Source organism: Juglans regia, unplaced genomic scaffold (genome assembly GCF_001411555.2).
Source record: "Juglans regia cultivar Chandler unplaced genomic scaffold, Walnut 2.0 Scaffold_285, whole genome shotgun sequence".
Taxonomy (NCBI): domain Eukaryota; kingdom Viridiplantae; phylum Streptophyta; class Magnoliopsida; order Fagales; family Juglandaceae; genus Juglans; species Juglans regia.
Window position 1 is genome coordinate 1 of NW_023357651.1, and position 16,795 is coordinate 16,795.

At 42.5% G+C, this 16,795-nt stretch overlaps 1 protein-coding gene and 4 non-coding genes across 5 annotated transcripts; all 5 read left to right on the top strand.

The window, feature by feature from the left end:
* Window positions 1-7,708: 7,708 nt before the first annotated feature.
* LOC108980417 (protein FAR1-RELATED SEQUENCE 5-like) lies at window positions 7,709-11,059 on the top strand. The gene is made up of 4 exons (XM_035686996.1): window positions 7,709-7,726; window positions 7,846-8,055; window positions 8,582-10,923; window positions 11,011-11,059. The coding sequence occupies exons 1-4, from the start codon at window positions 7,709-7,711 to the stop codon at window positions 11,057-11,059; spliced, it is 2,619 nt and encodes an 872-aa protein (XP_035542889.1).
* A 3,594-nt stretch (window positions 11,060-14,653) lies between these two features.
* LOC118345545 lies at window positions 14,654-14,754 on the top strand. The gene has a single exon (XR_004799062.1). It is a non-coding gene; the product is annotated as a small nucleolar RNA Z43 (small nucleolar RNA).
* A 444-nt stretch (window positions 14,755-15,198) lies between these two features.
* On the top strand, window positions 15,199-15,281 carry LOC118345546. Its single transcript, XR_004799063.1, has one exon. It is a non-coding gene; the product is annotated as a small nucleolar RNA U83 (small nucleolar RNA).
* An 86-nt stretch (window positions 15,282-15,367) lies between these two features.
* Window positions 15,368-15,455, top strand: LOC118345543. The gene has a single exon (XR_004799060.1). It is a non-coding gene; the product is annotated as a small nucleolar RNA snR60/Z15/Z230/Z193/J17 (small nucleolar RNA).
* Window positions 15,456-15,987: 532 nt separating this feature from the next.
* On the top strand, window positions 15,988-16,084 carry LOC118345544. The gene has a single exon (XR_004799061.1). It is a non-coding gene; the product is annotated as a small nucleolar RNA Z43 (small nucleolar RNA).
* Window positions 16,085-16,795: the final 711 nt, after the last annotated feature.

The window sequence follows — 16,795 nt, forward strand, 5'->3', positions numbered from 1 at the left end:
TCTTCACCAACTCTTTCTCGAGGCATGCTCAGGAAGCTTGGTTTAGCTTCGTTCCCTTTTCCTTCGTGGCATCCTTGGGAAGCTAGGTGGGGATGGGTTTTCGTCAGCTCTTCCTCGAGACCGCCCCATCTTCACTCCCCCTCCCACCCACCCCTTCCCCAACCCTCTTTCCATCGAGGTAGTTCAAGAAGTTGGGCTACACGTTCTGTCGAGGTCAGGAGGGAAGTTGGGGTCGGCTTTCGCTGCACCCTTCCCATGAGCAATTCCTGGAAGGCCACCCTCACTCCCATTTTCCACAAAGCATACTCGGGAAGCTGGGGCGGTCTTCACCAACTCTTTCTCGAGGCATGCTCGAGAAGCTAGGTTTGGCTTCGTTCCCTTTTCCTTCGAGGCATCCTTGGGAAGCTTGGTGGGGGTGGGTTTTCGCTACCTCCTTCTCTAGACAGCCCCATCGTCAATCCTACCCCCCCTGCCGCCGCCCTGATCCTCTTTCCATCGAGGTAGTTCAAGAAGTTAGGCTACACCTTCCGACGAGGTCAGGAGGGAAGCTGGGGTCGGCTTTCGATGCACCCTCCCAAGAGCAATTCCTGGAAGGCTAGTGCCACCCTTGCTCCCATTTTCAAGGAAGCATACTCGGGAAGCTGGGGCCGTCTTCACCAACTCTTTCTCGAGGCATGCTCGGGAAGCTAGGTTTGGCTTCGTTCCCTTTTCCTTCGAGGCATCCTTGGGAAGCTTGGTGGGGGTGGGTTTTCGCTACCTGCTTCTCTAGACAGCCCCATCGTCAATCCTAACCTCCCTGCCGCCGCCCTGACCCTCTTTCCATCGAGGTAGTTCAAGAAGTTAGGCTACACCTTCCGACGAGGTCAGGAGGGAAGCTGGGGTCAGCTTTCGATGCACCCTCCCATGAGCAATTCCTGGAAGGCTAGTGCCACCCTTGCTCCCATTTTCAAGGAAGCATACTCGGGAAGCTGGTGCGTTCTTCACCAACTCTTTCTCGAGGCATGCTCGGGAAGCTAGGTTTAGCTTCGTTCCCTTTTCCTTCGAGGCATCATTCGGAAGCTGGGGGTGGGTTTTCGCTACCTGCTTCTCTAGACAGCCCCATCGTCAATCCTACCCTCCCTGCCGCCGCCCTGACCCTCTTTCCATCGAGGTAGTTCAAGAAGTTAGGCTACACCTTCCGACGAGGTCAGGAGGGAAGCTGGGGTCAGCTTTCGATGCACCCTCCCATGAGCAATTCCTGGAAGGCTAGTGCCACCCTTGCTCCCATTTTCAAGGAAGCATACTCGGGAAGCTGGTGCGTTCTTCACCAACTCTTTCCTCGAGGAGGCATGCTTTCAGGAAGCTAGGTTCCAACCGTTCCCTTTTCCTTGAGGCATCCTTTGGGCTGGGTGGGTGAGTTTAAGCCACCTCTTCCCCTCACCCAGAGCGGTTTCATTCAGCCCCAGGCAATTCCTAGAATTTGTGCCACCCTTGCTCCATTTCAAGGAGCATACTTTCGGGAAGGCTGGGTGGAGTCTTCACCAACTCTTTCTCGAGGCATGCTTGGAAGGCTAGGTTTAGTTTCGTCCCAGCCTCTTTCCATGTGAGGTAGTTCAAGTTGGTCTACACCTTCTGTCGAGGTCAGGAGGGAAGCTGGGGTTGGCTTTCGCTGCACCCTCCCATGAGCAATTCCTGGAAGGGCACCCTCACTCCCATTTTCCACGAATCATACTCGGGAAGCTAGATTTAGCTTCATTCCCTTTTCCTTCGAGGCATCCTTGGAAAGCTAGGTGGGTGGGTTTTTGCCACCCCTTCCTCAAGACTGCCCCATCGTCTGTCCCCCCCCCCCCCTCCCCCAACCCTCTTTCCATCGAGGTAGTTCAGGAGGTTGGGCCTACACCTTCCATCGAGATCGGGAGAGAAGCTGGGGTCGGCTTTCGCTGCACCCTCCCATAAGCAATTCCGGGAAGGCTAGTGCCACCCTCGCTCCCATTTTCCACGAAGCATGCTCAGCTTCGTTCCCTTTTCCTTCAAGGCATCCTTGAGAAGCTAGGTGGGTGGGTTTTCGCCACCTCTTCCTCGAGACTGACCCATCGTCACTCCCCCTCCCCAACCCTCTTTCCATTGAGGTAGTTCAGGAAGTTGGGCAACACCTTCTGTCGAGGTCGGGAGGGGAGCTGGGGTGGGCTTTCACTGCACCCTCCCATGAGCAATTCCTGGAAGGCCGCCCACGCTCCCACTTTCCACGAAGCATACTCGGGAAGCTGGGGCGGTCTTCACCAACTCTTTCTTGAGGCATGCTCGGGAAGCTAGGTGTAGCTTCGTTGCCTTTTCCTTCGAGGCATCCTTGGGAAGCTAGGTGGGTGGGTTTTCGCAACCTCTTCCTCGAGACCGCCCCATCGTCACTCCTCCCCCCCACCACCCCAATCCTCTTTCCATCGAGGTAGTTCAGGAAGTTGGGCAACACCTTCCGTCGAGGTCGGGAGGGAAGCTGGGGTCTGTTTTCGCTGCACCCTCCCATGAGCAATTCCTGGACGGCTAGTGCCACCCTCCCTCCCATTTTCCATGAAGCATGCTCGGGAAGCTGGGGCAGTCTTCACCAACTCTTTCTCGAGGCATGCTCGGGAAGCTAGGTTTATCTTCGTTCCCTTTTCCTTCGAGGCATCCTTGGGAAGCTAGGTGGGTGGGTTTTCGCCACCTCTTCCTCGAGACTGACCCATCGTCACTCCCCCTCCCCAACCCTTTTTCCATTGAGCTAGTTCAGGAAGTTGGGCTACACCTTCAGTCGAGGTCAGGAGGGAAGCTGGGGTCGGCTTTCGCTGCACCCTCCCATGAGCAATTCTTGGAAGGCTAGTGCCACCCTTGCTACCTTTTTCCACGAAGGATGCTCGGGAAGCTCTGGCGGTCTTCATCAACTCTTTATCGACGCATGCTCGGGAAGCTAGCTTTAGTTTCGTTCCCTTTTCCTTCAGGCATCCTTGGGAAGCTAGGTGGGGGTGGGTTTTCGCCACCTCTTCCACGAGACCGGCCCATCGTCGCTCCCCCTCCCCTGCACCCCTTCCCCAACCCTTTTTCCATCGAGGTTGTTCAGGAAGTTGGGCTACACCTTCTGTCGAGGTCGGGAGGGAAGCTGGGGTCGGCTTTCGCTGCACCCTCGCATGAGCAATTCCTAGAAGGCCACCCTTGCTCCCATTTTCCACGAAGCATACTTGGGAATCTGGGGTGGTCTTCACCAACACTTTCTCGAGGCATGCTCGGGAAGCTAATCCCTTTTCCATCGAGGCATCCTTGGGAAGCTTGGTGGGGGTCGGTTTTCGCCACCTCTACCTCGAGACCTTGTCGTCCTCCCCTTCCCCACCCCCACCCACCCCACATTTTCCATCAAGGTTGTTCAGGAAGTTGGGTTACACCTTTCGTCGAGGTCGGGAGGGAAGCTGGGGTCGGCTTTCGCTGCACCCTCCCATGAGCAATTCTAGGAAGGCCACCCTCACTCCCATTTTCTACGAAGCATACTCGGGAAGCTGGGATGGTCTTCACCAACTCTTTCTCGAGGCATGCTCGGGAAGCTATGTTTAGCTTCGTTCCCTTTTCCTTGGAGGCATCCTTGGGAAGCTAGGTGGGTGGGTTTTCGCCTCCTCTTCCTTGAGACCGCCCCATCGTTAGTCCCCCACCCCTTCCCCAACCCTCTATCCATCGAGGTAGCTCAGGAAGTTGGGCTACACCTATCGAGGTCGGGAGGGAAGCTGGGGTCAGCTTTCGCTACACCCACCCATGAGCAATTCCTAGAAGGCCACCCTTGCTCCCATTTTCAACGAAGCATACTCGGGAAGCTGGGGTGGTCTTCACCAACTCTTTCTCAAGGCATGCTCGGGAAGCTATGTTTAGCTTCGTTCCCTTTTCCTTCGACGCATCCTTGGGAAGCTAGGTGGGTGGGTGGGTTTTCGCCTCCTCTTCCTCGAGACCGCCCCATCGTCACTCCCCCTCCCCCCCAACCCTTCCCCAACCCTCTATCCATCGAGGTAGTTCAGGAAGTTGGGCTACACCTACCGTCGAGGTCGGGAGGGAAGCTGGGGTCGGCTTTCGCTACACTTTCCCATGAGCAATTTCGGAAGGCCACCCTCACTCCCATTTTCCACGAAGCATACTCGGGAAGCTGGGGCGGTCTTCACCAACACTTTCTCGAGGCATGCTCGGGAAGCTAGGTTTAGCTTCGTTCCCTTTTCCATCGAGGCATCCTTGGGAAGCTTGGTGGGGGTGGGTTTTCGCCACCTCTTCCTCGAGACCGCCCCATCGTCGCTCCCCCACCCCTTCCCCATCCCTTTTTCCATCGAGGTTGTTCAGGAAGTTGGGCTACACCTTCCGTCGAGGTCGAGAGAGAAGCTGGGGTCGGCTTTCGCTGCACCCTCCCATGAGCAATTCTAGGAAGGCCACCCTCACTCCCATTTTCCATGAAGCATACTCGGGAAGCTGGGGTGGTCTTCACCAACTCTTTCTCGAGGCATGCTCAAGAAGCTAGGTTTAGCTTTGTTCCCTTTTCGTTCAAGGCATCCTTGGGAAGCCAGGTGGGTGGGTTTTCACCACCTTTTCCTCGAGACCGCCCCATCGTCACTCCTCCCCCCCTCTCCCCGATCCTCTTTCCTTCGAGGTAGTTCAGGAAGTTGGGCTACACCTTCCGTTGAGGTCAGGAGGGAAGCTGGGGTCGGCCTTCACTGCGCCCTCCCACTCGGTAAGCTGGGGCGGTCTTCACCAACTCTTTCTCGAGGCATGCTCGGGAAGCTAGGTTTAGCTTCGTTCCCTTTTCGTTCGAGGCATCCTTGGGAAGCTAGGTGGGTGGGTTTTCGCTAGCTTTTCCTCGAGACCGCCCCATCGTCACTCCTCCCCCCCTCCCCCCAATCCTCTTTCCATCGAGGTAGTTCAGGAAGTTGGGCTACACCTTCCGTCGAGGTCGGGAGGGAAGCTGGGGTCGGCTTTCGCTACACCCTCTCCTGAGCAATTCCTGGAAGGCTAGTGCCACCCTCGCTCCCATTTTCCACGAAGCATGCTCGGGAAGCTGGGGCGGTCTTCACCAACTCTTTCTCGAGGCATGCTCAGGAAGCTAGGTTTAGCTTCGTTCCCTCCCCTTGGGGTCGACTTTCGCCACACCCTCCCCTTGAGCAATTCCTGGGAGGCTTGTGCCACCCTCACACCCATTTTCCTCCAAGCATGCTCGAGAACCTACAGCGGTCTTCACCACCCCTTTCTCGAGGCATGCTCAAGAACCTCAAGCTCTATTTATAGTGGATTTTACGCCCTCTAGTTGAGGCATCCTCGACTAGCTTGTATCAAACTTTACTCAAAGTGGATTTACACCCTAAACCCCATAGCTGAATGTTTTAGTGTCGAACATATATGGGTCATCATTATTTCTTGCCATAAACCATGAATAAACACCCCATATACACTACCCGCAAAAACCAGCACATGAGAGGAGTGGGTCATCCGACTACATTGTTGAGGCCGAAAAATGCATGAACAACTTCTGCACTCTAACCGTGTAAGGTTTTCATTTTGTTAAACAAAGGTTTATTTACAATACAAAGTCGAAAGGAAACAACATAAATATGATTTGGGCTTTTGTGTTGCATCCTATGAGATGGAAACCAAAAATTGTTGCCTAACATGGTAGAACATAGTAAGATGAAAGAAAAGTTGCTCTGATAAAACCAGAACATACCTACCTAGTTTATAAAACCAGTTGTAGCTTCAAAGTTCAATATTTTAATTACTGATAAAAAGCTGCATCAATACCAATTGCATATATTTTGCTTGAATTCCTGACATACCTCTTTCTGATCATCAGGCCCTCCGGTATGTCTGCCTAGACCATTATTTTCTTCAATGCTCTTGATCAACTCGTTTGCATACTCTTCCCACGTCTACACAAAATCAAATCCCTAAACAAAAAGGTAAAATCAGAAATGAAAACCAGATTGTAATTGCCAACTAGTGAATATAGAAGAAATTTGCTGCCATAATGTTTTAGTGTCAACCCAGAAATTTAAAAAACTAATTATATGTTCTTCCATTTCTTCAAAGTCTTATGAGCAAATGACCTTCTCAATATAGTCTGCATTTCCTGATTCTAGTCTGGATTTCCTTCTAATCCATCGATCAAGGACACACAGATATTGCCCCTTATATATTTTTAGACTCATCAGCATTTTATGCTGCGTAACAACAATACCCATTATCAGTCCAAGTAGTCGTTTGTAACAAATTAAAAACAATATCTGTTTTTAAAATTTTCAACCCACGACTTGGGTTGATTTTGTTTGTTACAAACGACGAGAAACTCACGAAGAAGCTGAAATTTTCATAACCAAGAAGAATACAAAAGAATCATTAACAATTTTTCCTAACCCCAAAAAAGAATAAAAAAACAGGCATTTCAAATTTCGAAAATTTTAATATAGCAGAAATTGAAAGTTGGATGCAAAGCAGAAAATGTTGTCACGAATAAAATTCAAACAACGTCAATTGTCTCTCAACTCAAACCAAGAAGCCAAGAAAGACTCACTCCAATGGGTTTTCTCAGAGGAAGAGGCGCTTGAATTTGTCAGAGTTCTAAATAAAAGCAAGAAGCCAACGAAGACGAACTCGCAAGGGTCTAGAAATTGTTTTGGTCCCAGCATCTATGCAGGCCAAATCCCTTCTTTTTTTCTATTTCTTTCTTATTAAAGGGTTGATTTCACCTATTTAAACCCATTTCCAGATTCAATCTATTCCCAAGAAAACCAAAACCTATTGCAATTTCGGCAAATAGATTGTATATTAAAAGGAACACCAAGTTGCTGATTACGCCCAATACAGCAAAACATTAATGAAATCAATGTCTATTTCACAGAGTTAATACATCAGTGAATAAACAGAAATGGATTTACACCTGAAGAAAAAGAGAATGGAAAGTGCTCCTGCTGCAGAGGAATGGCAGCTCTCTTTGACAAATGCTGCTCTTGTTCTTGTTTTGTGTTCGTCAACAAGGGATATATTATCATATTTATAAAGAAAAATATAAAACTCCAACGTCCTAATTCTTCATGAAAATCTGACCGTTGTCTGGAAGCGAAATGCAACGGCTATCCGATTGAAAACTCCAACATTTTAAATTCAAGTTTTTGGGAAATTTTCTGGCGGATGGTCCGTGCGGCATATAATTCGGATAGACCAAATTTTGGGGAGGGCTTTCATGTCTTTTTCAATACTTTGGTGACTTATTATTTTTGTTTTTCTTAAATTCTCTTCAACTTCTTGTTCAGATTAGAAGTTTTAAGTGAGATTTTAATAATCTAAAAAATAGGGTCCCGTTTGGATAGTGAGATGAGATGAGATGATTTTAGATTAAAGTTGAAAATTAAATAAAATATTATTTTTTTAATATTATTATTGTTTTGGAATTTAAAAAAATTAAACTATTTATTATATTTTGTGTGTAAATTTAAAAAAATTGTAATGATGAAATGAGATGAGATGAAACTGTTTCTATATCCAAACGGGGCCTAAATTAATATAAATATTGTTGGACTAACTTTGTGTGCCTTCCTTTCACTTAATACCCTCATATTTAGACAATAATTTGAAGATTCTTTATTTAAAAAATCATAAACTTCAACAAAAATCTAAAAAATTATGGGTTAGTTGCAAACTTGCACAACCAACGTATAGAAAACTTATCAGTTCCTCTTCGGAACAGATGGGCTGCTCTTTAGGGGTAAACAGCCTCCAATCACAGTAAGACACGTAGATGATTTCACTGATTGTAAAATACACCATTTTCCATCCGATTACACTCTTTCCCCCTTCCCTTTCACTTTCCATTTCACCTTTCAGATTTCACCGTTCGTTCACCCTTTCCATCGTCTTCCTCCATCGCCATTCGTTCCAGAGCTTTCACCGCCTCCAAGCTCAGTCGCCGCCGCCAAGCTCAGAGACACCACTTTCCTCCATCCCCACGACAGTGGGTCATCATCTCCCCCCAAGCCGTCGCCCACGAAGTCGCTCCTCGATGGTAAGTTTTCTAAGGGCTCCTCGAAGGAATTGGTTTACTTGTAGTTAGGGTTTGTTAGATCTTTTACATTCACCACATTCGGATTTGAGTAAGTTAGGCTTAGTCAGTTATATCCCTAACTAGAAGACACACGGTTTCCATGTAAGCATGTGTTGGAAAGTCACTTGTATATGTAATTATGAACATCCAGATCTTTACCCAATGAGCATTGCTTGCATATATAGCTCTAAAATGTTTGAGATGCCAACTTTTTTATTCCAATTTTCTCAGATATATAGAAACTAAATAGGGCATCTGTGAAGTTTGACCGAAATGCTTTCAATGCTCTAAAAAAATAATGGAATTTCAATTAAATCATTAAGTTTGGTGCTGGCTGTTTATCTTCATTAAATGATTAAGTTTTAGTTTGGTGCTGGCTATTACATTAATGATTTTTTTCATTAATTTGGTGCTGGCTATTATGTAATGTGTACTGATTTGTGGACTGATTTAAAGTGTTTTGTGTACTGATTTGAATTGATTTGTGCACTATTTTTTGTTTCTTATTTTATAACATAGGATCATGAATGGAGTTTTGATAGTGATGAAAATGTGAATATAGAAGATGGAGTTTGTGTGGATGATGGAGTGAATGTGGAAGATGGAGATGATGGAGTGAATGTGGAAGATGGAGTGAATGTGGAATATGAAGTCAATGTGGATGATGGAGTGAATGTGGAAGATGAAGTCAATGTGGATGATGGAGTGAATTTGAGACCTTGTTCGAGTAGTGGTCCGAATGAGCCATTCATCGGTATGGTATTTGATGACGTAGAAGATGCTCAAGCATTTTACAAGGTGTATGCAAGAAAAAAAGGTTTTGCTATTCGAACCAATCATACACGATTGTCGAAAGAGGAGAAAAAACTAATTGCTGTAGACTATGTTTGCTCAAGGGAAGGATTTCGACGGGAAAGGAGCAAACAAAAAGAACGAATAATTTCGGAACCTGCTGAGACAAAGATTGGTTGTAAAGCATTGATGGGGATAAAAAAAGTGGGTGAGAAGTGGATAGTATGTAAGTTTGTGCTTGAACATAATCACTTGCTACTTACACCAAGAAGTACTAGTTTGCTTCGTGGACATAGGATAGTGACACGTGTCCAAAAAAACCTTATTATGACTTTGAATGAGTCCGGTGTACCGACAAGGAAGATAATGTCGGTGTTGAGTAAAGAAGCAGGGGGCGACTTTAACGTTGGTTGTATTGGCAAGGATGTGGAGAATTACTTGGGGAACAAAAGAAGAAAATTATTTGAAGAAGGAGATGCACAACGATTATATGCCTATTTCTTTGATCGACAATGCAAAGAGCCTGGATTTGTGTACTCAATGCAAGTTGATGAGAATGGGTGCATGGGAAGTTGTTTTTGGGCAGATGCAAGATCAAGGGCGTCGTGCCAATATTTTGGGGATGTGGTCACATTCGATGCCACATATTTGACAAATATTTATAAGATGCCCTTTGTGCCATTTTCTGGAGTTAACCATCATCACCAAACTATAATGTTTGGTTGTGCCTTGTTGGTTAATGAAACAGCTGAGTCATATGTATGGTTATTGAGAACATGGCAAGAAGCAATGCTTGGACGAGCCCCTTCAACCATAATTACCGATGATGACAAGGCTATGGCAAAGGCCATTGGAGAGGTACTCCCAAATACAACTCATAGATTATGTTTGTGGCACATTCTGCAAAAATTCCCTGAACATTTGGCTTATGTATATAATAGATTTCCGGATTTCCAAAAAGATTTCCATCATTGTATTCATAACACAATTACAATTGATGAGTTTGAGCATGAATGGAGTGTTATATTAGTGAAGTATGAGTTAGGAGATAATACTTGGCTGCAAAATCTTTATAACCGACGGGAGAAGTGGGTTCCGGCTTACTTGCGTTCAACATTTTGTGCCGGCATGTCAACGACTCAAAGAAGTGAAAGCATGAATAAGTTTTTCAAGGATTATGTTCGTTCCAGTACTATGGTCAGTGATTTTGTGCATCAATATGAGAAAGCATTAGATGCACGTTATTTTAAAGAGAAAGAAAAGGACGTGCGAACAAAATCAACTTGTGCCATATTGAAAACATGTTACAAAATTGAAGAAGCTTCCATAGTCTACACAAGAAAGTCTTTCACAATTTTTCAAGATGAGCTTTTTAATAGTCAACGCTACAACTCAACTAAATTTTCCAACGAGGGCGAAAGCAAGACTTATAGAGTGGTACCTCATGGCAAAGAAACCCCTCTCTATCATGTGACCTTGGAGAGTGGAGGAGATAAGGTGACTTGCACTTGCCATATGTTTGAGTTTATGGGAATTCTCTGTAGGCATATCCTGTGTGTACTTGGAAAGAAATCAAAATTAGATTGTTTGTCACAACACCATATTCTAGAAAGATGGACTATCAATGCTAAGAGTCGACCTATTATTGACATTCCCATTCTCGAAGGGCATGTAACGCCACAGGATGATCTAGCAATGAGGAAAAACTCATTGATGATGCAATTTTATGTCATTGCGGAACTTGGGACAAAGTCAAGGAAAAAACTCAATCACCTCTCCCTTGCCTTAGATAAGGTCCATAACGAGCTACTTCTAATGGAAGATGATGACAATATTGAAGAATCTGTGGGCCCAGTTGGAAGGGAGTCAACCTATGAATCCATTTCTCAAAGATCTCAGGTTGTCTCCAATTTTTCACAAACAATACAAGATCCTCCACGAGTGCCCACGAAAGGGCGTCCAAAGTCTTTGAGGGCAAAGAATCCAAAAGAGATGCAACCAACCAAGAAAAGACGTTGTAGCGTTTGCAAAAATGAGGGACATGCTCGGAACAACTGTCCTTTAGTGAGGTATTGTAGCTTTTGAATATTTTTTATTTTTTGGTTTTGAATCAAAGCTCTACACTTATTTTGTTGTATTTGTTGTTGTTTATGCAGGGATATTGGGCATACAGTCCAGGTTGACAGCACTAACTTGGATTCTTAATCGAAATTTCCTTATGTATGTGATTAATATTCTTTATTTTTTTTATATTTTCTAAATGTAATATTATGCTCAAGCATTTTAAGTTGTATATAATTATTGATGTTGAAATTAATGTGACAGCAGGGTTGTGAAGATTTTGAAGCTTGTGATTCTTGGGATGACAAAGATCTAAGCTTGTCATGGACTACATCCACAAGAAGCTGTTAATATTTAGCTAGGAAGCAAGGACTATGTGATTTTTTATGGCACTATGTTATTGATATGGCAGGACTATGTGATTTTTATGGCACTATGTTACTTTTGATTTTTTTGATGGTATAGACTTATTTTTGATGGCCACTTGAAAACGTAGAAATGGTGATGGCAGGACTGTTATTTTTATGGCACTATTTGAAATTGATATGGCAGAAAAATCACATTTTTTATGGCACTATGTTATTTTTTATGTTTTGATGGTACAGAATAAGTTTTTTATGGTCACTTGAAATAGTGAAAATTATATTGCAAATTTTGGACAGATGCATCATGAATTTGCTCGTGGGATGGGGCAACCCAATTTTATGCAGGATATGTGCAATGGTAGATTGTATTGTTTATAAATGTTCCCTAGGATTTGGCAACCAAAATTTTGAGTCATTGAGTTTGTGAGTGTGCGTGAACCTGATTGTCATGATTTATGGGAAAAAATTATTGTAAACTTATTAGCATACTACTTTATGTTTTGAAAGGGATAAATTAAAAATCATGCAATTGTAGAGCTGGCTAGCTTGAACCTGATTCTCAAGTACTGTTTCATTTTATAATACAAGCCAAACATAATGTTCAACATAAAACAGCTTACATGAGTGGAATCACTACCCGACATACACTAATATTTTTGGGATACATGAGAATTACAGCAAACATTACAATAAAAAACAACCACGATATCAACAATGCTTTCAAGGTTCCCTTATACTTCTTCTCCATTGTTTTATATTTGGCTTGTTCGATCAACTGATGTTCATGACGTAACCTCTCATTCCTTCTTTGAGCTAACTCCAACGTCATCTTGCAGCATGAGTTTTGTTCACTTTCAAGATCAATCCATTCAAAAAAATCACATTGTTTATTGATCTTATAGTTTCGGTAGTTGTAAAATCTTCTGCCAAAACTATTACCCTTTCCAGAGATTCGAAGCTTCGATGGAAGGCCACAGTAGCAAAGTGGCCTCTCCAAACTTGCTTTGTCTTTCCCTTTTAAAGTCCACGAACTTGAATCGCCATGAGAACCCGAACTTGCCATTTGCTGAAAAATCAAGAAGAAAGTAAGTGAAAGTGAGTTATCTCAAAGACACCTAAGAAAAGTCTCACTACAAATGGGCAACGTACCTCCTCAACTTATCCTGTTCTGAAAAATCAGACCAATCACCAAAAATAGACTAAAGCTGTGGAAAAACCATGTTTTGCAACATTTCAATCTAACACATCCATAGAATCATTTGGTGGAATTGAAACTAGTCAATGAGACATTTGGTGGGAAACATGGTATTTACAATCAATACAAGGAGACATTTGATGGACCAATCAGACACTTCAATTGAAAAGAAAAGACATTATGTTCTAAATTCACCAATCAGACACTTCAATTGCAAAGTGATAGTTTTACTTCCCCAGAAGCCAATAAAATATGAGGGACTGAAGATGTCCACCTAAAATTGCCCAGAAGACATTATCTGGTGCTGGCTATTGTATGCTTATATTGCCCACAATATAACAACAAACCAGAAACAAGATCTTGAGAAGCACTGGCGAATCTAAAAGCAGCAGTATTCATATAATGTGTATAGAAACTCAAATCAGATAGAGTTAACATGAAACTGAGCATCTACTTCACCAATTCGCAGCCTCTACTCTGTCGCAGCCAAAACACACTATCAAATAGAAGCAGCAACCCTTATGAGAAACTAATCAAATACTAATAAATCCAAAGAGACTACTAATCAAAACCATTTCTGAAAGCAAAAAGAACTTGATTATGTCCAGCTGTATTAAGGAATTGTAGCATTTACAAGTAGGTTTTACAAGGAAAAAAAACCTAGAATTGTGTAAATTTTCTATGAAATATTACATCAAACACATGGTGCCATAATCAAAACAAGCACTGTAAGCTTAAAATTCATCACCCAAGCACTGCCATAATAAAAACAAGCTCAAAATAATCAAGGAACTGATCGGGATGATGTTAATGGCAAAAAAATCCCAAAAATCATACCCCCAATAATCCGACTTGCAAAATATGGGGATCGCGAAATAGCCGTCGATGGGGCTCGCGAAATCAGGCCGTCGATGGGGTCACGAAATCAGTCCGTCAATGGGGTCGCGAAATCAGTCTGTAGATGGGGTCGCGAAATCAGTCCGTCGATGGGGGTCGCGAAATCAGTCCGTCGATGGGGCACACCAAATCAATCCGTCGCGGCTCGGCATTTGCTGGGTAAGCTTAAGGTGGAAGACGAAGGGGGACGGAACGAAGGGTGCTGGAAGACGAAGGAAACCCAAGGCGGTTCACTTCTTCTGCTGTGAACGAAATCGCTGGGAGAGGAAGAAGACGAATGGGTCTGCAGATTTCACTGGTCAAGATCGTTTCGTTTCACACTCTTTTGTCCCTTTTGATCTTCTGTTGGGTGGGTGCACGATAACTAAATTGGGTGTCTTACGTGGAGAGTTGTAATTGGGGGGCTGTTATGTTGGGGGGAACAGACCGACCGGCCTGAAGGTTTTCTCTTAAATTATATATTTTTAAAATTTTGCATAATTATTTATAGTATTTTTTTAAATTAAAAAAAAAATACTATTTACTCTCCAAATATTATTTTACTATTTTTTTCTCTTCTATTCATTAAAATTAATTTTGTGAAATTTATATTAAGATGATTTTAATATATAAAATTTGTATTAAATTGATAATACAAAATATTTTTTTAGTACATATTAATATTTATTGATAAAATTGATCGATATATGAAATTGGTAATATTTAGATATACAGAATTGATATTTTTAAACATATGGTGCTAATTGTAAAATATATAAAAATAATAATTTTAATAAAAAAATAATAATATTTTTTTATTATTTAATTCAAAGATCTTGATATATAAAATTAATCTTTAAAAAATATGATTTTAAAAATGGATATAGAAAAATCAATAGTAATACTCAAAGTGATCTTTGAATAAATGAGATGAGATTTGCAATCACCAACCCGTCCGCAAAAAACTGTAATAATAAAACGACATTTATCAATGCACCAAAACGTTTCGTTTCGTCGCGCGTGTTAGTGCCTACCGGGAACACCCCGCGTATTATAGCAGAATCGAAAGAAAACCTTACCCGCAACGCAAACCCTAGAACCTCACTCGACGCCTCTCTATAAGTAGCAGCAGCAGCGAGAGTGACTGTCATCTAGCCTCCAAGCTACGGACTGCATTTTGTGGGATTTCGGATGCGATAGCTATCTCTGTACTCTTGTAGTCGTTAAGATCCTCGATTCAGAACGTCTTTGTTTTTCCCTAATCTTTTTGTGTTCTTTTGATCTCGTGTTTGATAGCTCAGGGGACGATGATGATTCTTTGTGATTTAAGGTCTCGTTCGTCGTAATTGGCTCTTTGGGCCTTGCCGACCATCCTGATATATCACCACCCATATTCTGAGCCCCTTTATAATGCAAAAGATTTTGTTTTTCCTCTTTTTATTTCCTGGTATCTTAGTAGTTGAAAGTTGTTGATCTGATTGATTTTCTTTTGTTTCTGTGTTTGATTTTATTTTGCATACTGGGTCGGCCGATGATTAAATAGATATTTTAAAGACAAGCATATGTCTGAATCAATCTATGTTGATCAATCTAATCTTCTCTCTGAGGCCTTCTTTGTTTAACTGTTTTTTTTCCCGTAAATTTACATGTTGTTTGGTTACCGAGAAATCTCTGGAAGAGACATCCAGCTTTTGCTTTTATTATCATTTGGGTTTTTAATGCGTAAAGTTCACAGCTGCAGTAAACTAAATGCTGATTCTTTTTTATTAGATTTATTTCTTTTGGTGGCTCAACTTTTACCGTCCTCTTTATATCAAAAGAAACTAATTGTTGGTCAAATGAACTGCTGCCGATGATGAAACAAACGGTATTTGCGCAATGTATGAAAGTTCATGATTACATTTACAACTACTGCCTTCCTTCTGAGGCGTTCATATTGTTCCTTGCATGATTAATAGTTGAATTTTTTGTTTAAATGAAGGTTGATTAGTCGGATTCTAGTTTTCTATGTTGTATACGGGTCGTGTGATGAACAGTAGCATAGTTCAGATGATACTCTGTGATTATCACATCTCACGTCTTTCGCTCCTATCTGATGACCCAGTTCATACTTACTATGCATTCTTATAGCATGGTTATGTGCTATTTTTGTCTGTGGTGGGTTGTTGTGCTAGTCTCCTCAGGAATTTGGGTTCCCGGAAGTAGGTTCCATGTGTGAGTCCTAAGGCTCTGTCTTGGGGGTAGTTCCTGCCATTAAAATGCTATTTTCGCCTGAGGACAAGAATATCAGTTGTGTATGTTCCAGTACCATTTAGAAATTTCGTCCTTTATGCTTTTTTTCTGAAAGGCGACTGTGTTTAATGTTTATCTGATGCCCTTAATCATATGTAAGGTAAGGGAAACCGTGATTTGCATTTGCCTTAAAACAACAATTTATATTTTATGGACGAATTTTGATTGATGCTATGTTCATATGAGGGTTGCTCCTGCCTATGTTTATTTGGTTGATGTCAGCCTTATTCTTCAACAATTTGTCAAGAACGCTAGCTGGACATGGCTGTGTATATATTTTTCTTTTAAATTGTGTTCTAATGATTTTATAAGTTATTTTTTAAATGTTATGGGGTATACCCGTGGGACTGTGACGATTTGTGTGAAAGGTCTCGTTCGTCGTAATTGGCTCTTTGGGCCTTGCCGACCATCCTGATATATCACCACCCATATTCTGAGTCCCATTAAATTGTAAATTGAACAGCATATCGAATTAAATAAACGTAATCCGTCTCTGCATTGTGAATAACATTTTTCTATCTCCTTTCCTTATTATTATTTTATTTTGCTCCTAAGCAGTGAGTTTGCCGCAAGCTGTTATCTTCGCCATGTGAGGGCTCTTTGTAGTTTGATATGGTATCGTGGTGGTCTGTTGCATGTCTGGACACAGGTGGAGCACCCCTCATAGTCACTTATTTTGGGGGCCTCTGTCTTTTGTTTTGGGTCTGCTGGAAGATGATGTTTACCTTTTTATATGTTGCATTTAAATTCTTGGGATGGCATAATGTACACTAAATTTTTCTTTAAAAAAAATGCCATTGTCTCTGCGTTCTTGGAGATGTAGAAAGTCGAGCTTATGGCTTGAACAAAATGTATAGATGATGATGATAAATTAGAGAGCTTTTGTAGTTTAGTTTTTGAATGGTATAAATTATAATCTCTAAACTCGCAGTGTTTGCGATGGCTGTGTAGGCAGTTGTAGAAATGAAATACAACTGGCCCTTCCTCAGAGATTTGAAATTAGCGGTTTGGAGAGCCCTTGTTGGGTGAAAGAAATTTTATTAAATATTGACTTATTTGTTCAGATGCCAAAATGCCGAGGAGCGTCCTCATGGGTTCATTGATTTTGAAGTCTACACTGGAATGTAAACATGTTTTTTTAAAAAGATTTTT